General features: G+C 45.0%; 1 protein-coding gene across 2 annotated transcripts in view; it reads left to right on the plus strand.

Moving 5' to 3' along the window:
- SCUBE2 (signal peptide, CUB domain and EGF like domain containing 2) overlaps nt 1-24,003 on the plus strand; it is a 64,865-nt gene that overhangs the window by 4,987 nt on the left and 35,875 nt on the right. For both annotated transcript variants that reach the window (XM_032427331.1, XM_032427332.1), the window contains exons 3-8: nt 4,701-4,826; nt 9,477-9,611; nt 14,403-14,528; nt 17,018-17,134; nt 17,908-17,997; nt 22,929-23,045. In XM_032427331.1, coding sequence (XP_032283222.1) covers nt 4,701-4,826; nt 9,477-9,611; nt 14,403-14,528; nt 17,018-17,134; nt 17,908-17,997; nt 22,929-23,045 — 711 coding nt within the window. The remainder of the gene's footprint in view (nt 1-4,700; nt 4,827-9,476; nt 9,612-14,402; nt 14,529-17,017; nt 17,135-17,907; nt 17,998-22,928; nt 23,046-24,003) is intronic.

Below are 24,003 nucleotides of genomic sequence, written 5' to 3' on the forward strand. Positions count from 1 at the left end.
AGAGTACAATATCAAAACCAGGAAATTAACGTTGGCACAATACTTCTAACTAAACTAGAGACCTTAGTCAGATTTCACCAGTTTTTTCTTAATGTTCTCCCCCACCAACGCCATTCCAATTCAGAGTCCCACATTATGTTTAGTTGTTGTGTCTCCTTTGTCTCCTCCAATCTTGACAGTTCCTGTCTTTCCTAGTTTTTCGTGACTTCGACACTTTGGGTAAGTACTGCTCAGTTCTTTTGTTTACCTTGTTTTTTCATGTTAAGAATTGATACGGTAGAAATTGACCCAGTAAGAGAATGTCCCATGTTTTCTCACAATAAAATTAAGATTATGCATTGTAGTAATACAAAAAGTAAAGCTTTTGGCAATACGGCTACGGAAATGCTGTTGTGTGCTTTTTGGCACATCCCATGGTGGGGGGGGATTGGAGGGTGAGGCACATTAATATGTGCAATTACTAGCGATCACGTGGTTAAGATGATACACCCTGGGTTTCTCCACTGCAAAGTTACTATTTCTTCCTTTTGTAATAAACACACATCTTAGGGCAGATACTTTCAGTCTATGCTAATATCCTGTTTCTTCTCAAGTCTTTGCCCACTGATTTTAGCATCCAGCTGTGGATCTTGCCTGCAACAGTTATAACTATGATGTAATAACTGGTAATTTTGTTTTTCCCTCATTCCTTATATGTCTGTTGACTGAGATTCTTCTGTAAGGAAGATCTTTTTCTTCTCCCTTGTTTGTTTATGCATTGATTTATGTATTTATGCCAGTATGGACTCATGGGTATTTAATTATTTGTATAGTAATTTATTTTGGGCTCAGATTATTCCAGCTTTAGCCATTGGGAGCTCTTTCACATTGTTTCCTGTGTCCTTTTGACATGCTCTCATCCTTTTTTGAGAAATTTCTAGTTTTCTAGTACCATAAGATACCACAGACTCATCTTGTATTTTCCCTTCCCCAGCCCTGGAACCAGGCACTTCTCCAAGGAGCCCTGGTTCCTTTTATTGGGAAATGGTACATAGAAACCAAGATCTGGATGCTTGGTGTTCTCATTGTTACTGGGATGTCATTGCTCCTAGGCTTTCTCTGTGCACAGACCTAGGAAATATATGTATGTATCCTAACCCACACATATACATTTATCTATACTTATTCCTTCTATATATATCCATTCACAAATATATTAAAAACAATGACTTACACTGTTGCTTTGGATTCCAAAGCAATGCCACAAGATTTACTCAGTCTCCCTCTTTGCTTATTTGTAACTTCTTTCTCCAACAGTGAGAAAGGTGGCTCTCATTATCTGCAATATAGTTAGTTACCTGTTTATTCAATCCAAGTATACACATAAATAATTTATAAAGCTATTCCATAGCCTTGCAAGTAAAACAGATTTACTAATTAGAGTACAGTATCTGTATGCAGCTCTTTTTATTTTTAGCCTTAGAACATTCCGTCAAGGTGTTTTTCAAAGTGACTTGGCTAGTACTTTTCTTCTACGTTTCCTTCAGTGTGGTTGTTATTCATTTGTTATACAGCTACGTTCATTTGTTTCTCTTTGTATCCCATTTTTATCTGTTCCCTCCCCCCCACCTCTGTATACTGGTTGATTGTATGTATGTACGTAAGTACATAGGTATGTCCTTATGTATGTATGTATTCATGAATATATCACTATGGTTCCGAGAGTCAAAACTATACAAAATGGCATACCCAGAGAAGTATTACTCCCTTTCCCCATTCCTGTTCTCCTGTTCCTCATTCCTCCTTTTCATCCTTTTCCCACATACCATGGATCACCGATCTCTCTAATTTCTAGATAAACCTAGTTTATCCTCCCTGCTTCCTAGATTTCTCTTGCAAATAAATGTGTATTTTCTTTTCCTTTCTTTTCTCTTCTTTCTTTCTTTTGAGAGAACGAGAGAGAGAGAGAACAAGTGTGAGTGTGGGGGTGGGGAGGGCAGAGGGAGAGAGAGAGTCTTAAGCAGGCCCCATGCTCAGTGTGGAGCCTGATGCAGGACTCCATCTCAGGACCCTGAGATCATGACCTGAGTTGAAATCAAGAGTCAGACGCTTAACTGACTGAGCCACCCAAGCACCCTGATAAATGTGTATTTTCTTTTGAACTACTTTAGTGAATTCTAATTTATATACCATAGAATCCACCAATTCAAAGTAAGTCTACAAATCAATGATTTTGAGTAAATTAGCTGAGTTGTGCAACTATCACATAATATAGTTTTCAAACATTTTCCTCGTCTCAATAAGAGCCCGATTCCCAGCCCCAGCTCCGGGCAACCACTAGTCTACTTCCTGTCTCTACAGATTTGCATTTTCTGGATATTTCATATAAATAGAATCATACAATATGTGGTCTTTTGCTTTTGTCTTCCTTCACATAGCATGCTTTTGAGGTTCATCCATGTTGTAGCCTATACTGGCATTTTATTCCTTTTTATTGTTAACTAATATTCTATTGTATGGATATACCATCTTTTGTTTATCCATCCACCAGTGATGGATATGTGGGTTATTTCTACTTTTGGGCTATTATAAATAATGTCACTGTGAACATTTACCTGCAAGTCTTTGTGTGGACATAATTTTTCATTTCTTTTGGATATATACCTAGAAGTATAAAGAAATTTCTAGATGGCATGGGAAATTTGTTTAACCTCTTAAGAAACTGCTACATTGTTTCCAAAGTGGCTGTGCCATCTCACATTACTATCAGCAGTGTATGAGGGTTCCCATTTCTCCACATCCTCATCAACATTTGTTATTGTCTGTCTTTTTTATTCAAACTGTTCTAGTGAGTGTGAAATGGTATCTCATTGTGGTTTTAATTTGAATTCCCATAATAATTAATGATGTTGACCACCCTTTCATATGCTTATTACCCATTTCTGTATCCTCTTTGATGAAATGTCTATTCAAATTGTTTGTCCATTCTGAAATTGGGTTGTCTTATTATTGTTGTGAGAGTTCTTTGTAAGTCCTTTATGAGGTATGTGATTTGCAAATATCTTCCACCAATCTGTGGCTTGTCTTCATTTTATTTATTTATTTATTTAAAAGATTTTATTTATTTATTTATTTGACACAGAGAGAGAGAGACAGCGAGAGAGGAAACACAAGCAGGGGGAGTGGGAGAGGGAGAAGCAGGCTCCTTGCTGAGCAGGGAGCCCGATGTGGGGCTGGATCCCAGAACCCTGGGATCATGACCTGAGCCGAAGGCAGACGCTTAATGACTGAGCCACCCAGTCGCCCCTTATTTATTTATTTTGTGTGTGCGTGTTTAAGATTTTATTTATTTATTTATTTACTTAAGAGCACACACAAGCGGTGGTGGGGAGCAGCAGGCAGAGGGAGAAGCAGGCTTCCTGTTGAGCAAGGAGCCCGATGTGGGACTCAAACCTAGGACCCTGGGATCATGACCTGAGCCAAAGGCAGACGCTTAACCGACTGAGCCACCCAGGCGTCCCTTAAAAGTTTAAAAGTTGTAAATTTTTATAAAGTCCAATTTATTAATTTTAAAACTTATGAATTGTGTGTTTGGTGTTGTATAATCCAAGGTCTTGGATTTTTCTCATAAAAGCTTTATGTTTTCTCTTAAAATTTTATGGTTTTAGTTCTTACATTTAGGACCCTGATCCATTTTTGTTGATTTTTGTGTAGGTGTGAGTTTAAGGGTCTAAATTCATCTTTTTGCATATGGACGTTGTCTCAGCACCATTTGTTGAAATGACTATCATTTCTCCCAATAAATTGCCTTAGCACTCTTGTCTACAATCAAGTGACCATAAATATAATGTTTATTTCTAGACTCTCTATCCTGTTCCATTGATCTGTATGTTTTTCTTTATGCCTGTGCCACACTATTTTGATAACTGTAGCTTTTTGTAAGTGAAAGTCCTCCAAATCAAGGGAAAGTTCTACTTTTTCAATATTGTTTTGGTTCTTCTGAGTCTTTTGCATTTCTGTATACATTCTAGGTTAAGCTTGTCAAGTTTTGCCAAAAAGCACACTGGAATGTATGTATTTTTCATATTCCTTGATTTTTTTTTACATGATAATAAACTACAGATCCTCTTTTGCATTTTGATTTTTTTAACTTAGTAGTATATCCTAGAAATCACCCCAAATCAGTTCATAGAGATCTTTGTCATTTTTTTTTTCAACAGCTGCACGGTACTTCATCGAATAAATGTACCATAGTTCTTCAGCTACTTTCCAATGTGTGGGCCAGTTAGGTTGTTTCTAGTATTTTGTTTTTTGTTTTTTAAGATTTTATTTATTTATTTGACAGAGAGAGACACAGCGAGAGCAGGAACACAAGCAGGGGGAGTGGGAGAGGGAGAAGCAGGCTTCCCGCCGAGCAGGGAGCCCGATGTGGGGCTCGATCCCAGGACCCTCGGACTATGACCCGAGCCAAAGGCAGACACTTAACGATTGAGCCACCCAGGCACCGCTGTTTCTAGTATTTTGTGATTACAAACAATACTGCAGTGAATAACCTTGTGCATATTATTTTTCCTGTTGTTGGAGATGTATCTTCAGGGTAGATTCCTAGAAGTGGGATGGCTGGTTAGAGGGTAAATACATATATCTCCATCCTAAAGAAATGGCCCCCCCCCCCAAAAAGAAATGGCCTCTGTCTGGCTTACTTCTCTTTTATTCCTCAGACATTGATGAATGTGAGAATGAACTCAACGGAGGCTGTGTCCATGACTGTTTGAATATTCCAGGCAATTATCGCTGCACATGTTTTGATGGCTTCAAGTTGGCTCATGATGGTCATAATTGTCTTGGTAAGGAAAACGGTTGGAAATGGTGGGGCTCCTTTACTTACCCTCTGGTGCCCCACCCTTTTGTTTCCTTTGATGAAAACATACTCATTAAAACAAAAAGGGGATCAGAGACTTGTGTTTTCTGCCCCCCTAGAAATCACACTCCCTGACAGAAAACCAGGTGAAGTGTTTCAGTTTTTATGTGATCATTCATGATATAAATTCTCCATTAGTCTAAGGAGATGGACATCATTGTTATTACTCATTTCTAGCATTGACTTCTCCCCTTTAAGACCTTTGGTCTTGCGTTGAAAGACTTATAACCATTTCTTTAATGCTGTAAGTATCTCTATCCTAGAATTGGTAAAACTACTTGTTCTGAAAATTCCAAATGTGTGATTGGATCTCAGTCAGGTAACCCCACCCCCTTTTTGCTTGAGAGACAGAGAAGTTCAAATAGAAACCTTCCATTAACATCCTCCTTTTATTCCACAAAACAGGAACATCTGTTGGAGTTTCAGTCCCTGAGTTAGGGACTGCAAAGAGCGTTGTTTATGTTGGTTGCTTATGCCAGGAATAAAACAGAATTCAGAAATAGCAAGCAATTGGATGGGGCTGAGTGGGCTGAGTGTTGAATAGTCTTAGAGGATGCAGCACACCTGGCAGACAGGTATTCGTGGTCTGTTCGCATTTTAAGGCTGGTGCTATCGTTGTACAAAAGGACATCCTGGGAGACAGATGGCATCAGGGTCCTTGACACTGAGGACCCTTTGTGTGGTTAACCTGCTGACGTCTGCTTGGCTGACCAAGGAGTAACTTGAGCCAGGCCCTGACACGGTGGGGACGGCTATTGAGATGATTCATTATGGTACAGGGGGAATGGCTGCTTGATTAAATGCTTTGAGAGCAGCATAAAAGTCACTAGATAAGTACAGACAGAACTCGTTTTTTGAGTGGTGGGGAAGGAGAGACTTTCCATCTGGGAATCAACCCTTGTATGTCGTTTATCCCACTTCGGTGTCCCCTGGAACCCCATCCTGATATAGATTCTGGCCCTTCCTGTTGGTGCCCTGTGTGAGTCAGTCTTTGGGTCAGAACACTTGGCCTTGCAAGCCTGCAGCGGTCAGGAAGATTTGATTGAGGGCTGAGGGCTCACTAACCCCTTTGCAGACTGCCTAGGGCGGTCAGGACCCCAAAAAAAAACACTAGAGAGCCAATCCTGACAACAGCAGTCAATTGAGATTAATTAAAAAACTAAAAAAAAAAATAAATAAATAAGTCACTTTCAGTGTGTAATTTTTGGGGAAGCATGCAGTATGTTTTAGGGGTTTTGTTTTTACCATTTTTGGGGGGTGAATCTCACATTTCCTTTTGATTTGCCAAAAGTGTCATTTGGGGGAATTTATGTCTAATGGCAGATCTAGTCATCACAGTTGTGCTCAAACCCCAAGTTGTGCCTGGGGGAACATGTGAGCTTCCTAAGAGCAACAGGCCAAACCACCGCAGGGTTTCAGGACCTGGGCCAGGTTTGGGTCGGGTGGTTCCGAGTCAAGGCTGGCTCAGAAATCCTGAGGCCGGGAGTCTTTCTTTGCCTTGGCTGCTAACACAGATATTTCAGTGGACTATCTCTATTTCCCCTCCTTGGGGTCTCTTGGTGGCCTCGGTAGCAAGGATCTGCCTAGCAGAAATATCCTGAGTATCCGCTGAGTGTACCTGGAGGGGCTAAGGATTCTTTAAAGGAAGCCATGAGAAAATGAAGTGGTATGGTAAGAAGAGCAGGACCAGCAGACACAGAGATTTCTGTGCCATTTAGACTTGAAAGGGCTGAAGCGTTTTGTGACACGGAAGCTCAGAGGCAAAGCTTTTCAGGAGCAGCACTGTGCAGTGTTCCCTGGGCTGACCGTGGACCTCTCCTCGGCCCCTCACCACGTGCTAGCCAGAATATACACAGTACAAATACCACTTAAGTCTGGCACCAAACCCAGAGTGCTTCAAGATCCTGAATGCCCGAGAGCCTGAAAAACGAAACGCAGCTCTCTTCCGTGTCGCTCACCTGCCTGAATTCACTTTCCATTTATTGAGTGTCTAGGAGTGCTTCTTAGCTGTTCAGTGTTGTGGCATTGGTTCTCAACTCCGGCTGCACATTAGAATCATTCAAGAAGTTTAAAACAACACCATTGCCTAGGTCTCATCCAAGATGAGTTACGTCAGCATCTCAGGAGGTGGGGTCCCAGCATCTGGGTGCTAACATGCAGCCAGTGTTGAGAACCACTGTTTTGCAGTCTGAAGAAACTCACCAGGTGAGTGATAACCTATTTGTGCATGTGAACACACACACTTTTTGTATTAATTCAGTCAGGGTACATCACCCAACTCAATGGCACATTTCTAGTGGCTTTGGAGAAAGGAATAGTAGCTTAAAGGTAGGATGGGTGGGTGGCAGCTCAGAGGGGAGCACACCTTTACTCAAACCAATCCAGGATTTGGCATTCAGGGAAACAGATCTCTCCTGCTCACCATGAGTCCTCATCATGGAACACCTTGGCCAGGTGTGTTCCAGCGGCTCATACTTTGGAATGTGCTCCCTTTACCCTTTGGCATAGAGAAGGGCAAGTTTGTTAGGCTTGAGGGGATGGCTCAAGTCCCATCTGTTCAGAAAGACATCTGCCTGGTAGTGTGGGAGGATGCATGACTATAAGATCTGAAGCTTGAAACCAGATAACAGATATTTAAATGTGAATTTTCTTGTTATGGGTGTGCCCAGAAGCTAGTGTTAGGCACATGGGAAATCAGGCTGGAGAAGTAAATTGCTTTTATTATTTATTTTTATTTTTAATTTTTTTAGATTTTATTTCTTTATTTGAAAGAGAGAGAGCGCATGTGTGCAAGCAAGCAGTGGGAAGAGCAAAGGGAGAGGGACAAGCAGAGTCTGTGCTGAGCACAGAGCCCAACGCAGGGCTTGATCCCACAACTCGGAGATATGACCTGAGCTGAAATCAAGAGTCGAACGTTTAACTGACTGAGCCACCCAGGCGCCCCAAAATAAATTGCTTTTGTATCAGCCTTCTCCTTAAGCCTTTGTCATGTCTGAGACTTTTCTGGAAGTTTCCTCTGCTTTGGCTCTGGTGATGCTATGCTCTCCTGCTTTTTTGTTCATGCACTGAACAATGTGCATCTGCAGTTCCAGGGCTGTGCTAAATGAAACAAAAGTCTCTGTCCTCAAGGAGTCTGCAATCCAGTGGAGATGGATAAGTGAAAGGTTTTGAGGGGTCAAAAGGTGCAAATTAAAAAAAGAAGATTTTGAGAATGTGATACGGTCAGTGTATTGATGGAGCCGTGCACAGAGTAATATGTGACACAGTGGAAGGAAAGTCCCTTAACCCACCCCGGGGGGTGGTGGAAGACAGGTGGCGGATGACTCATTCCCTCTTTGTCTTTCTGATGGCTCCTTCTCTGCGGCTTCTGCTGTCTCCTCTACTTTCTCCTGCCCCTGGTATTCTCCTGAATTCTGCCTCTGGCCCTGTGCTCTCTGCAAACCTTCTCTTCCTTCCCACTGCTGCCTTCGGCTTTCTCGTCTACATCCACCTCGGCTTTCCGAGGTGCCGTCACAACACCAGACTCAGGTTTCCCACTGCCTTCTGGACCGAGGCCTGAAGGTCAGCATCTCACACACATCACCTCCCTGCCGTGGTGGGGGCCAACCTCATCTCCACCCCCATGTCCCCACCCGGCTCTGGTCTTCATGTTCCTCGGCCACCCTACCCAATGCCCACATGGTTTTCCACCCTGCAGGCACCTCGCCCACAGTCCTCTTCTATTTTTTCTATTCCTTCCTAGGCATCCCCATGGCCAGGCCCCAGGTCTGGTCCCCCACAAGCCCCGGCTGAGGCTATTTCAGGTACACGTGTGAAGCTAGACTCCCAGACTTTCAGTTCTTCTTGTATCCTACCCTTCCTTGGCTACCACCTTCTTCCCAACCCAAGGGTCTGACCATGCCAGCCTTGCCACAGTGGTTCCCGACTGCCTCCCAGATCAAGGCCGAACTTCTTTGCCTGGTATCCTCCCAGCTTTGTCTCCTGTAACTTCCCTGCATGGACCTGTGCTCCAGACAAACTGAATGGCCGCCCTTATCTGAACATACTCCATGCTCCCCAGCATCTGCACTATGCTCATGCCTTCTTTTGCCTAAAATCCCTTCTCCTGATTTAGAACTGAAGGCATCCTGTAGGGCCCATCTTTCATAAAACCCATCCCGATACCCTACAACCAGGTGGCCTCTTAATGTTTTGCACCACCTTTTACTGTATCCCACAATTACTCGGATGTTTGTCTCCTTCCCTCTGCTGAAGGGGCAGGCTCCTAGAGCAGAAGAATTTGGTCCTACTCATCTGTGTTTTACTGTCCCCTCCTCTAGCACCATACCCTGGAAAGAGAAGGTGTTCAATGAATATTTACTGAATTGATTATCTTGTGTCTGTGTGGAAGGCCTGGTTAAGGGCGCCCCAGAGCTCTGTGGTCTGGGGTCCCTGCTGACTTCAGTTCTCAGAGCTACTGTGATGCAGGGAAGGAAGAGGGACCTCATCTCTGCTGAGCAGGTGGCCCTGAGCTGCCGGGAGGGGTGGGCATTTGAAACAGTCCCCAGAGCCAAGGCTGATCCTCCTCTCCCTCCAGATGTGGACGAGTGCCTGGAGAACAATGGTGGCTGCCAGCACACCTGCGTCAACGTCATGGGGAGCTATGAGTGCCGCTGCAAGGACGGATTCTTCCTGAGTGACAATCAGCACACGTGCATTCACCGCTTGGAAGGTGCCTCGGCTCTGCTGGGGGCTGGGGGGGAGGGGGCGGGCAGTGTCACCTCTGAGAACCTCCCCCACCCTCACTGATTTTTTGAGGGGAAGCATGGAGTATGGGAAAATCTGGAGGCCTGGGGATGAGTCCAGACCCTGCTACTGGGTAACCCTGGGCAGGCTATTTTAGCTTCCATTTCCTCACCTGGCAAAATAAGTGGGTTGGGCTGGGTGATCTCTGAGGTCTCTTCACACTCTCACATTCCTGATTCTAATCTTTAAATAGAGAACATTTCAAACATGACTAGATGTCTCAGGAGAAATGTAATGGACAATCTGCCAAGTTTTTCAAAACGGTGCTGCAAACCACAGCACCAAGTGCGAGCCTGCTCCGGGCTCTGGGTGGGTAGGGAGGGGCTGGAGCCTTCTTATAGGGACAGGCAGACCCAGCTCTGGCCTTCCCTGGGTCTCCCATTTTTGAACTCTGAGCCCCTGGGGTTCCAGCGCAGAGGGACCCCCTCCCCAGACGTGGGCTTTCGATGCTGTGGTTTTCCCCATGCCACCGCTTACCATTCCTCCAGAAATTTTGTAGACGGCTCTTCTGATGGCCTCCCTTTTGTTCTCTTTGCTTTGGGTCTATACCTTTTTTACTCCTCTGTTAGTTCAGTGGATTCTCAGGGTGGGGAGAGGCATTAAGCACACGTGGCCAATCAGCCACTTTTAACTGAATGACATGTTTTTAATTCTCTGCTCTTTCTTAAGCTGAAGGGCTACATTTTGATGGCTGTGCTGTCCCGGGGTTGCCCGTGCGTGTTTGTAAGGGAAGTGCTCTAAACATTAGACTATTAACTCCTTTTGGCATGTGCTGCTTGTTCATTCTCATAACTGAAGAATGAGGCGATTTTAAGTTCTTCTATTTAATCACACATTTGTAGATTTGTTGTTGAATCATGGTTTAAAGATTTTATTTATTTGAGAAAGAGAGAAAGTGAAAGACACAGCACGAGCAGGGGGGAGGGGCCAAGGGAGAGGGAGAAGCAGACTCCCTCTGAGCAGGGAGCCCTAATGCGGGGCTCAGTCCCAGGACCCTGGGATCATGACCTGAGCCGAAGGCAGAAGCTTAACCGACGGAGCCACCCAGGTGCCCCTCTTATGACTTTTCAAGGGTGTCTTTGTGGAAGATGATTTTTGCCTCATTTTCCAAGAATGATGGATCCTTCCTTCTACCTGGCTGGAAAAGGCTGTTTGGGTACTAAGAAGAACGGTCACAGGCCAGTGGGTTTGATGAGTCTTATCACCCCGAGCATGCTCATTCTCAGTGTTTGGGCAGGAGAGACACACACACACTGGCTCTAATCAGGCAGATCTCTTATCTCATGCAGGCGTGGCCCTTGATAGAGTAGCAGTTGGGTTTCACATTCCTGGTAGGTTCTCTGGACTTTCCTGTGAGCCTTGCATCTGGGATGAGGCAGGATTAAGAAGCCAGGAGTAAGAGCGATCTCAGGGCACCTCCTCTTTGGTTGCTCAAAGCTGCTTCCTGGGAAGTCACTTGGCTTTCCCTACAGGTGCCTCGGACAGGAGTGGGGACCTGTGGGTCAGGCCGTTGCTTAAACACAGTATGGATCCCCACCCACTCACAAAGCAGTTCACAGCGATTAAGATCATGTCTTACCTTGCGTTTCCAAAGCAGTGGCTCAGCCCCTCTCTCCCTTCCGACAGAACCTCCAGACTGATTACAGACACAGGCTCTTCATAACAGAAGTAAATACAAAAGCAGTTCCTTTCTGCAATCTGTGTTTTCTAAATTTTCTACAATTCAGACATTCTTGGATTCCCTGAAGAGTATTTAAAACGAACATACTTGCCTGGAGCTAAAAGCAAAATCCAAGCATTTGAGTTGTGGTCTGGAAGTGCTCTCTGTGATTTTTGTGTTGTGTTGCAGGCTGGTTTCTTGGTGAATTCACGGCAGCCTGAGCCAACAGATTATGACGGTTAATAACTGAGACCCCGTCCATCCTAAGGTTTTAACTCTTCAAATAGAACAGTCTGTAAACAGTGTTCCTTTAGGATTTATTTCCTCCTTGATGTGCACATTAAACTCTTAGAAACTGTATTAAAGTGGACTTTAAAACCCCCTGTTGATACTCCAAAATTGGTTAAAAGAAGGTAATACTGCAAGCTTGTATTTTTTGGTGTTGCGGTTATTTTTAATAATTATTTACTAAATGTTCTTCAATTCAGGGGATCATAATAGATGATTCTGAGGGAAAGCTTAAGCTATTGATTTTTCTTTTTTTTTATTCTTAGAGACCCCAAAGCTCTGATAAAGAGATTGTGTGTTTTCACCCATGTAATGGGGGTAGGCTGGGAGAGACATACTGCCGCAGCCAGGCTTTGTCCCTATTCATGGGTGCTCAGGCTCTCAAAATGAGCATTCCTCTTTTGTTTTGTCTGCTCTGAGAATATTTTTCGATGTTTGCACCACTGCCTTTTCAGAGTAGGAGGAAGGTGTCAGGGTAGTGAGGAAGGGGCTGTCTCTCAGCAGGGCCTGTTTCCATCCTTTATAGAATGTTTCTCACTCTGTTTGCAAGGCATATTTTTCTCCAGTTTCCAGAAATATTCTTCAGTGGGACCACCGCAATAGGATATTTCTAATGTTTTTGAGCTATTTCCCTCCGGGTGAACTAGCAACCCGAAACATGATTGCCAGCCCTCCTAGTTTGGACCAGACCCATCTGCCTCCCTAGCAGTGGCCTTTTTTTTTGAGTCAGAGAACTATGAACAGCTTCAGGGGCACCTTTTGAAAAGCCCCCAGCATTTCCAGAGCCATTTTAACGTCTATTATCTCCTGGTAACTTCAGGTCTAGCTTGATATGATAGGGCACCAGGGGACAACTTTTCACGTATCCCCAAGGCATCTGGCACCCAGTCAGGTTTGTTTGTTTGTTTTTTTAACAGTCAATTCTTTTTTTTTTTTAATATTTTATTTTTAAGTAGTCTCTTTTTTTAAATTTAATTTTATTTTATAACAGTCAATTCTTATGAAATATTTCTTGTGTAAATGAATTGCTGCTCTGAGGCAGGACAGGTCACTTTGCAAATGTCTCCACAGACTCGTAAACAGGGTGAGAAGAAGCGGCAGCCCCTGACCTGTCCAGGGAGCGTGCTTTGTAGGTGTTGCCGCTGCCCTTTCTTGGGCACTGTCATGTTCAGCTCTAGAGGCTCCTGGCACCCGTGATCCCCAATGCTCTGCTGACCCAAGGACAAATGTAATTCTTGCCGGGCCTTCCTAGGAGGATAGAACGTCGCTTCCGGAGGCAGCTGTCTCTCACCTCCTGTGCCGTCTCAGTGTTGGAAGCAAATAACGTTTCCACAAATCACCAGCCAGAGCTACGAGAGCGCTTTGCTCTGCTCGAGTCCAAGCCCCATTCTGTGTTAACAGACAGCAGCCTTGGCCTGGGTGAATGAATCACGCAGATGGAGCGCGGGAGTTCAAACAGCTTGTAACTGTCAGATAAAAAACAAAATGGTTTTAAGAGAGTATGGGATGTATTAACTGTCACGCTGTCTTTTGGAATAGGAATGACATCTGTTTGTATCAAAACGGGTATTCCAGTTGAGCATAGATCAACGGCTCTGCGGTGAGAATTGGAGAGAAGTGACTTTTGACTTAATTAGAACCACTTGGCTAAGGTTTTAGGGGCACAATACAAGACAGTGTAGGATCCCAGAGAAGTTGGATGAAAACTTCTTGTACTCATGTTTAAAACAGCGCTACTTCCCGTGTTAGAGAGTGTCTTGTTAGCTGAGAACAAAAAGCCTACTCTCAAAGATGTTCATTGTACAGATGCAAAGAAGCATCAGATGGGCATGTAGTCAATAATGCAGTACGAACTGAGCAGAGGTCTTGAGAATACTCTTGGGCGTAATAATAGTTCCTCCAGAGTGCTGGCGGGTGATGGGTTCTCAGAGAGTCGTGTTGAGAAGAAGCAGGACTCTGGCAAACCACACGGACGTACACTAGGTTATGACCCCCATCATTTAAACGCGTGTTAAACCGGCCGGGGAAATAACCCCCTTCCCTGCCCTGTGACCACAGGATAGGACCGTAATGAAAATGGTAGTCTACCTGGAGAGAATTTTACAGCAGCTAAAGGAAACCACATGCCCACAGGCTCTCTCTGGTCCCTCTGCGGCTGTGTTGTGCTGTGCTCCGAGCCTGCTGGGGGGGGCCCAGGGACTAAGTGACAGCGGTCACAGAAGAGAGGCCCCTGGGCCCTTTGTGTGCTGATGCCAAAATACAGTAGTCACAGTCACCTCCAAAGTGTGGATTTAGTTGGGGGAGAAAAGAGGGTTGACGTTTTCGGAAAATTATCTTCAAGAGTATGTGAAAAAGTTGGCCATCTTCATCTATCTGCAGATATTCTTAGATTCTCCTTCTTTCTTTGCCTTCTTGGTCAGCCTGGGTAACAACCTGGCGGAGGTAAGAGTCTGAGTGCCGGTTCCTGGGGTCTGCAGGCTGTGACTCCTCACTCACCAGAGAGCCCCTGGGGGGCGCTTTCTTTTCCGAGTATTGGGAGGGCTCCTTCCTCTTCAGGAGACTTGAGGCATCAGATCTCTTGGGTGACAGAGGAAATTCTTCATGTCTCTCTTAGTTGACCTGGCTGGATTTTAATGGCATGTTTTCTTAAAATGTGGGGCTGATGGAGACCCAGGCAGTCAGGTCCCAGCCTCCAGCCCTTCGCAGTGCCCCTGGGGCTCAGGACTGTGCTCGCAGCCTGGTCACTGGCTGCGTGCTGCTCTTTTGCAGAGGGTCTGAGCTGCATGAATCAGAATCACGGCTGTAGTCACATCTGCAAGGAGGCCCCGAGGGGCAGCGTCGCCTGCGAGTGCCGGCCGGGCTTTGAGCTGGCCAAGAACCAGAGAGACTGCATCTGTAAGTACAGACTAGCACAGGCCTGTGCTGGGAGCCGGCCTACCCCAGGGGGTGTCTTCTGCAGCCCAGCTCAGAAACGCCACCTCACGGCACAGCGGCTGCGTCCGGGAAGGCAGCCGTCCCAGGATACTGACCTCTACTGAGGACTAAGTTTGCTGCACAAGGGGTGGGCTCCCCTAGGGAAGGAGGGAAGGAAGATGATACTTTTTAAGGGACCTAATCAGAAGGAAATTAAATTTAGAAGGACTGTGAATGCTGGGGCCGGTCTCCCTGTTCCCACAGAATAAAATCAGACGTGGTCATCTGGCAACCATAGCTCTTTGCTCCCTGGTCCTGCTTCTTGTACAAACCTCATCCACCTCCTTTTCCCAAACACCCTACCTCTTTGTCTGTCAGAGAACAGCCCGTGTTCCTTCATGCCTCCAAGCCTTCTCCAAGCGCTCATCCCGACCTGGCTTGGTGAATTCTCAGTCAACCTTTAATATTCTGCCTAACTTCTAATAATGAGAAGGAGAGTAGCTGCTTTTGAGGGCACATTTACTATGTGTAAAGGCTTGCCCAAAAATGTACCAATTCCATTGAATTCTTAATATCACCACCCTATTGAGCTAAGTATTATTATCCTCATTTTGTGGAGAAGGTAAAGCAACAAGGTCACACAGGGAGCATGCGCCTAGTGAGGGCTCAGGTGTAGGTCCTCCTAGCTCTCAGGCTGGTGCACCTTGCTAAACGTCCCTGGAAGCCTGCCTTGAGCAGCCGGGCAGCCATTTTGTATTTTGGCTCCTTACAACACTGTTGGTTCCTCAGTGAGAGCATGGGACACCTGGGTTGAATTGTACATTTATGTGTCTGTCCCCTCACCTGTGAATGCCCCCGGTCAGGGATCTCGTTTTAGTTTTGCCTCTCAGTCTTCCCCCAGTGCCCAGCACAGGATGTGCTCAATACATGTTTGTTTACTGAATGAATGAATGGTGTCCACAGTCCGGACACAGCTGCCACACGATGATGAAGCACAAGAATGAAACTCCAACTGGTCATAGGAAATAACCAGCCATTAAAGGTGTTCCTAAACCACTATTCATGCCAGAGGAAACATGGACAGTTTTCATTTAGCAACTCTTCCCAAAGCCATGGACCTTCTATAATTTCCCTGCAGTTTGCTAGGGATGGCTGTTTACAGCGAGTCGACCTTAGCAGTTGAGAGAGGAGGAGGTTGTTTCTCCAGTGAGAGCCTTATCTCCATTGTCTCCACCACAGAGCAGAGAGTGCAGCCCTGAAGCCTGCCAAACCAGGGCTGCTGCCACCACCACCACCACCACCACCACCACTTGGGGCCCCTAAAAGTGAGGCTGTCCTTGAGGGCTTCCAGTGGGCTGAGCAAAGTGGAGACCACCTTCCTGGGTCTTGGTATCCCCACAAGGAGGACCCAGGGCTCCAGATGAGGCTCACCTGTGGAGTGACACTCTGGCCAGTAGAATACCTGGAATTTAAAATTTTAAATTTTTAAATATTTTTAAGAGGTCACTTCTCAAATAATATTATAATCACGTTTGAGGAAAAAACAAAAAGAAAAAAAGATGCAGAATTCTACCACATAACCAGCTGTTTCACTTTGTTTTGCTCTTTCTTCCTGACCCTTCACTTTTCTCATATTCCCATTTAGTTGTTCTCATGAGTACACAGTGTTTACCTCACTGTGAAGCAGAACAGTTTCTTTCTCACATCACAAATATGTATTTAGTTTTTTTAAACTGGAAAAATTACAAATGCCTGTGTAAGAATTCAGACAGTTCTAAGGGTGTGAAGGAAGCATATTCTTCCCTCTCCCATTTCTCCTACCAGAGGTAACCACTGTTCACTTTGATGAATACATAGTTTTGACTTGTTTTCTTGTTTTTTGTTTTTTGTTTTTGTTTTGGCTGGTATCAATGAATTCATACACAGTCTTTGTAATTCTTGGGTAATGTTGCATTAAGTGTGTGCAGAGTCATCATTTCCTCTGAACAATGTCCCTTCTAACTAATCTAGATAGAATCAGATGAGAGAAATCCTAACATATATGTACAAATAACTATTATCTGTTTCTTCCAGCCATAAAGTGCTATAACATTTTCTATAGGCCCAGTACAGCTGCATTAATATGCAAACTTCTCCTGATAGACCAAAGCAGTAGTCTAGAATCTTTTGGTATAATAGTGGTCATCTGGCAACCACAGCTGAATGAATAGTGAAAATCTGCCTTCCCATCCCCATCTTCCTATATAATTGCTCAAATCTGTCATTCGGCATTTCTTGAATTCATGCTCCGACTATCTATTTACATAGACAGCAACAGGCTCTGAGTCAGAGTTACTTGTTTTACGCACAGGGCCTAGCACATACTAGGTGCTCAAATACTTGCTGAATGAATATCAGAGACCTTCTGAAACAAAAACAGCCCCAGTTGTGGAAAACTCAGTGCTCAGCGTGTGGATTCCTTTTCTTCTCAGTGACCTGTAACCATGGAAACGGTGGGTGCCAGCACTCCTGCGAGGACACTGCCGAAGGCCCGGAGTGTAGCTGCCATCCCCAGTACAAGATGCACGCAGACGGGAGAAGCTGCCATGGTGAGTGACCCTGACACTCGGTAAGGGTCCGCCCCAGCCTGCCCACCCATAACCCTAACCCCTAACCCCTAACCTTAACCCTAACCCCCAACCCCCTACCCCCCAAGCCTACCCCTGACTATGAATGGTGTTTAGCACCAGGTTCGGGGTGCTTCCGGTCCATTTACCTCCAAATAGGTCCCGTGCTGCCTTCCATGTGACAGAGGGAGTGAGGGGTCTAGTCCTGGGAGGGGGGTCTCTCTCTCCCTGTGCCACCTCGGAAAGCCCTTTCTCTTCTCCTAGACTAGGGGGGCTCCTGAAGATGGTATCCTGGAGGCTGGGGCCAGGGCGACATGAAGTTAAAGCTAGCCGTTTGTGATGACGCGGTGGCCGTTATGGTCAGCAGAAGACAGTGTTGCGTATTTCTGTCAGGATGCCAATCCTGTACTTCGTGGCATGTCCTTCGCTAGCTCCATTTAGAGGTTCCCAGCCCCAAGATTCTTTTTGTGCTGGACTAAGGGTACTGGAGTGAACCTGAAGCTTGCATTCCCTGGTGTCTCTTTGGTCGCTGCAATATGCTTCAAGAATCTTTTCCAATGTTAACTAAGGCTCTGTGGCCATTTAACAGGCCGGGTTTCCCACAGAGCCTCGTTACAACACATTTTTATTGAGCGAACAGAGTCGCATATCCTCCATTGTGCTCACGTCTGGGGTTTCGGCAGAAGTGGTTGTGCAGGGGGTGAGCCATCTGACTCATTCAGTCGGAGAGCTGTGCCCTTGGGCGTCTCTTACAGAGCGAGAGGACATTGCCCTGGAGGTGACAGAGAGCAATGCCACGTCGCTGGTGGACGGCGATAAGCGGGTGAAGCGGCGGCTGCTCATGGGTAGGCGCCTCCCCCACCCTTCCTGGCCACTGTCCTTGACCCTGTCCCTCCCTCAGTTACTACCTCAGGCCTGAACCAGGGGCCCATATGCCCTCAGACCAGCTGGACCACGGTCAGCAGCTCCTGTCAAGCCAGGTTGTGTCTGCTCCTCCCCCACTGCTGTTGCTTAGTCCCCATCCAAGGACCCAGCAATTGTGGGAAGGGCACCAGCCCCCTGAATGGCCCGGTTAGCGTCCCCACGCTGCCCCCCTGCCCTGAGCCCCTGTCTCCTGGTCTTTCTTCACACTGGAGGTAATAGAACCTACCTCTGAGGGTTATCAGGAAGCTCAGTGAGGAAGACAATGTGCCAAAGTGCCCAGAGTCCGACGCCTGGGACTTCGTGGGTGGCCAGTGAATGTCAGCACCAGTCCTTCTGAGCGGCTGTGACCAGGGAGGCACTTGGGGCAGTCCCTTGCCTAGCAGGGCCATGTGTCTGGGTTTTTGTCAGCGGAGTCCTCGTCCCTCTGACTTCAGCCCCTGTGGATGGCAAAAGAGATGAATGCAGAAGAGTGGCACTTGGCTGTGGGTGTAGGAAGGTCTGCCAGTGGAGCTGGGGACGGGAGCAGAAGTAGAGGCTGTGGCTGCGGGGGCGGATTTGGCGAATTACTGTTCCGGAGAAAGCTTGGCTTGACCGGAACAAAACCCACTTACTGATAGCTTCTAGATTTAACAGGTAATATATTGAGCAGCCATTGGTCACTGGGCACTGAGCTCTTTCCTGACCTCTTAAAGTTATTTTTAATTGTGTTAAGTTAAAATACTACATATGGATAATATAAAAAAACCTTAAAAACCTAATTAGTGCTGTTAAGCTTGTAATGAGACGTCATTTCCTTGCCTCAAAACTTCCCTTTCTCTCATCCCATTTGCCAGAGGCAACAATTTCCATTTCTCCTAGTTGTTCCTTCTTCTGACTCCTCTTCCCCCTCATTTCTGAAGAGTGTATACAGTTATTTCCCTTTTTCCTGTTTTAGTATATTATACACCTATTTCCTGATGTGTCAGTTTTAGATATTAGCTGTGACTTCTTATTCCAGAGCACGCTGAGTTTTAGCTCTCTTCTGCTCCCTCCCCCAATGCACACCCTCTCCCTCCCCCACACCCTTACTGCGGTTCTATCACTATTGAGATCAACAGTACATATTTACATCATTGTGCTGAGGAGTATCTAAATATGAGTCACCCCCACCATGTAGTGTGCTATGATTATTGTTTTCTTTGTTTGCCTAGGTTTCTAAGTACCTCTTACCAGTTCTTTTGCAAATTTTGAGCAGAGTTCTAAAACCCTTTTAATGTGTTCAAATACAGCACTCGACTTATTAATTCCATTTTCTTCTTAAAAAGTATCTTCTGGGGGCACCTGGATGGCTCAGTCGGTAAAGTGTCTGCCTTTAGCTCAGGTCATGATCTCAGGGTCCTGAGATTGAGCCCCGAGTTGGGCTCCCTGCTGAGCTGGGAGTCTGCTTCTCCCTCGCCGCCCCCCCCCACTCTCTCTCTCTCTCAAATAAATAGATAAATAAATAAAAAAATTTTTAAAGTGTCTTCTGAGGTTTCTCCTGCTCTAGAGGGGCGTGACTCCTCCGGGCTGGCTGCACACCTCTCATCTGGGTCTTCCCGCTAGCACCAGCCTGGGAATCCCCTTCACCTCGCTCCTGTGTCTGTGGACCCCATGTCTTCTCTGTTGTTAGTTCACATGGGTAGGTATAGGTTTTTAAAAAACCTCCCATTCCTGAAAATGCCTTTCTACTCTACCTTTATTGAGCATTTGGCTCAGTATAGAATTCAGAGTTGTGAGTAGTGAGTGCTCTATTGTTTTCAAGCATTCAGTGTTGTTTCCAGAAGTCTTAAAGTAATTTTTATTCTTGCTCCTTTGAATGGAACCCATGAAAGCTTCTTTCTGGTTGTTTTTAGGGTCTTCTCCTTGTCCCTGGTGGTCTGAAATTTCACAATAACGACCCTCACGATGGGACTTTTCCCACCTGTTGTGCTGAACACTCAGTTGGCCTTTTCAATATGGCAAATATAGAACTAGCCCTCTAGTTCTGAGAAAGTTCCTTATATTTTTTCTTTGATAATTTTCTTAACTACCTATTCCCTATTCTTTCTCTCTGAAACTTCTGTCAGTTGGCTGTTTTAACTCCACTAATTAAGTTTTTGTTCTACTTCCTAGGAGATTTTTCATTTTCTTTCTTCCAACCCTCTACAGGATTCTTTTTAAATGTCTGCTTTCATATTTTAAGTTTTTAAGAATTTTACTTTGGTCTTCTGTTGGAGGCACCTATTCATATTTCATGAATGCTTTCCTTATCTCTTTAGGGAAATTAATTAGGAGATTTTTAAAACTTTTCTTTTGTTCCCTGTATTGTCTTTGTTTCATCCAAGTTCCCTTTTCCCTTTTCATTTGATTTGGTGCATCTATTCATATTAAAGGCCTTCCTGAAATACCTGTCGATTCTAGGCTGACTTTTCTTTTTTTTTTTTTTTTTTTTTTTAAAGATTTTATTTATTTATTTGAGAGAGAGAGAATGAGAGAGAGCACATGAGAGGGGGGAGGGTCAGAGGGAGAAGCAGACTCCCTGCCGAGCAGGGAGCCTGATGCGGGACTCGATCCAGGGACTCCAGGATCATGACCTGAGCCGAAGGCAGTCGCTTAACCAACTGAGCCACCCAGGCGCCCTCTAGGCTGACTTTTCATATTTAATAGTGAAATAGTAAAAAGTTAATTGGATGTTCTACCAGCCGGTAGGCTTTAAACTTGGATGACTAGGCAGTGACTTAGCCATTTCATTTGGAGACCCTCAAATGCCAGTATCTGTATGTCTTTTCACTTGGCCAGGCCAGTTTAGCTGGAGAGGAATCCTTCAGTCTCCTGCTGAGGGGACGTAGACTTGACTGCCAGTGATTTTGGAGCTGGGGTGGGGGGCGGGTGGTGGTGGTGAGGCTTTGAGATCCCTTTTTTCAGGGTATAGACTTTCACCTGACCGTGTGTCCTCCTCCCTCCTGCTGTTCCTGGTATCCTCAAGTCCAGTGCTTCTCTGGTCCTACTTCTCCAGAAGATGAATTTCTCTGCTGTGGCCCAAATAAGAAAGGGGTAGTCACCTGGCTGTGGAATTTAGGAGGGGATCTGAGGGTTTGTCTGTTTGTTCTATAGACTTACAATCAATCTTCCTGTTTTTAACTCCTACCTTACCTCTGCCTCTAGAGTAAGTTAGTATCTCCAATTCCCGGGCCTTTCTGGAGTTCTATGGCTTACCCGAGCTCACCACTTGTTGGCACCCCCTCTGCAGACTGCTAGGGTTTAGCTTTCTGCTTTGTCCATTACTGCCCCTCCTTGACATGCCGCTTCCAGAATATTTGACATCTTCCGTCTATTGTCTTTGCTTCCATTTTCTTTGTCCTTAGGGATTTGTACTTTTTAAAAATTTTAATCTCAGTATAGTTAACATACAGTGTAATATTAGTCTGTATACAATTTACTGACCCAAACCTCCATACAACACCCAGTGCTTATCACAACAAGTGCACTCCTTAATCCCCATCACCTCTTTCACCCATCCCCCTACCCACCTCCTCTCTGGTGACCATCAGTTTGTTCTCTGTAGTTAAGAATCTGTTTCTTGGCTTGTCTCTCCCTCTTTTTTCCTTGGCTCATTTGTTTTGTTTCTTAAATTCCACATGAGTGAAATCATATGGTATTTGTCTTTCTCTGACTTATTTTGCTTAGCATAATACTCTCTAGCTCCATCCGTGTCGTTGCAAATGGCAAGATTTCTTTCCTTTTTATGGCTGGGTAATATTCCATTATATATATAAATACACACACACATATATATGTATACACACACACACACACACACACACACACCACATTTTCTTTATCCATTCATCAATCGATGGACACTTGAGCTGTTTCCATACTTTGGCTATTGTAGATAATGCTACTATAAACACTGGGGTGCATGTATCCCTTTGAATTAGTGTTTTCATATTTTTGGGGTAAATACCCAATAGTGTGATTACTGGCTCATAGGGTAGTTCTATTTTTAACTTTTTGAGGAACCTCCGTACTGTTTTCCACAGTGGCTGTACCAGTTCTTAAGGATTTATGCTTTAAAAAATCTTTTTACTCTCATGTGAGGTTTTGAGAGGAAACAGTGATATACCTGTTCTGTCTGGCATATTTGATTAGAACTAAGCTTTTTCCCCGAGGCTGTACATTGAGGTAGCTATGGAAGTAAAAGCAGTAGGTAAAACTAGAAGGACATTTGCTTATTGTTCCTTATCTCTATAGATGGGACTTAATAACTGTGGCTGATTTTTCATGTATCTGTGACAAGTTCTTTCTCCTTTCAGGGAAAGGTAAACTCCTAATCTGAGTTAATTGGCAGTTGCAAGGATGAAGTCGTTGGTTTGCAGCAAGAGAATGGTTGGGGTAGGCGAAGCTTGCCGTCTCTTGCTTCGCCCATTTCTTATATTGAAGGGAGAGGGTTCAGGATGAAGGAGGGATCATCCCTCTTTGCCCTGCTCTGCATTCACATCTAGCTTGCCAGATGTGGCCACACTTAGCAGGTCAGTGGCTGTGGATCAATAGGAACATGTAGTGGCTTCAGACCTGCCAGTGGAGGGGGGGAAGCCTCAGCAGGCTGGAGAGCCATTTTTACCCCTCTCTCAAGCTTCTCTGGGAGATGTCTCTTATTTAGGTGGGTGAGAGGAGCTGCCCCTGCCCTCCCTTTATCTCACCTGCAGGTGATAGAGACTTGGGATACAATTGTGAGTGCCCCTTGGCTTTCGTGAACTTTGTCAAGCATTAATTCTGCAGTCATAGCCTTTCCTCCCAGCTGTATCAGTGCTTCTTTAGCAAGCTAACTGTCTTTTTCGTCCCTCCTTGTCAGAAACGTGTGCTGTCAACAATGGAGGCTGCGATCGCACCTGTAAGGATACTTCGACAGGTGTTCATTGCAGTTGTCCCGTTGGATTCACTCTCCAGTTGGATGGGAAGACCTGTAAAGGTAGCCTGTGCCTCTCCAAGCTGCTAATGTGTGGGGGTAAAGGCAGCTCTTCCCCCCCCCCCCCCCCACCAAACCTCCTGGAGAGACTCCAGAAAGAGTATGATTCATCTCGCTGGAAAAGCTTTTCTTCCCTGGGCTAGTGGAAGATTATAATTGAGTAAGCTTAATTAGAACCAACTTAATTACACTAACTGTTGAGAAGGTCAGCTTCTGCAAGCATCAGATAACCCAGGCAGCAGCCTTATTAGAAAAAGGCAGAAGTTCAAGAAAACATTCATTTGCAGGTGATAGTATCAGCCTATCATAAGTAACAGCCTAGAGATTATTATATAAATAACAGCCAAGATTTTTATCCAGAGAACTTAATGAATAGCTGTACAATTAACTTTTACTGATCAATAGAGACCTCAATGACCTGCTAGTATTTCTTGGGCAAGAGTACAAAGGCTTTGTTCTTTAACATGATACAAAGCAGATAACCAGTTACCAGATGAAACTGAGAGAAGATAAGATTAATTTGAGTATCAGGAATCATTTAAAAGCATTGAGGCTACTTGATCGTCGTGTAATTTGCCAAAACAAATGTTCTAATTCCTTATAATTTAAATCATTAAATTGGAATGGAAAGTATACCGAAGGGAGCCATCTTATCTCGAGAGAGCAGTGCCAGGATGAGAATATAACAGGACATCACCATTCTTTCCCATAATTTGTTTCCTTAATGCTAGCCGAGGGTAGCACAAGTCAGAATTCTCAAGGGCCGAGGCACTTGTCTTTCCCAGTTGGTTCAGCCAAACAAGAAAACATGTGTAAGATTAAAAACATCAGCAAACATCTTTACATGCTTTCACAGGGTCTGTTTTTGTTGCAGAGAGTATTGAAGCATGCACACAATAGCATGTCAGGGATTTGTAGAAAAGCAGGCCAGTTTTGCTCTCTGATTTGCCGATGCTTGCCT

The sequence above is a fragment of the Phoca vitulina genome, unplaced genomic scaffold (assembly GCF_004348235.1).
Source record: "Phoca vitulina isolate PV1807 unplaced genomic scaffold, GSC_HSeal_1.0 scaffold36, whole genome shotgun sequence".
In the NCBI taxonomy this organism is placed as follows: Eukaryota; Metazoa; Chordata; class Mammalia; order Carnivora; family Phocidae; genus Phoca; species Phoca vitulina.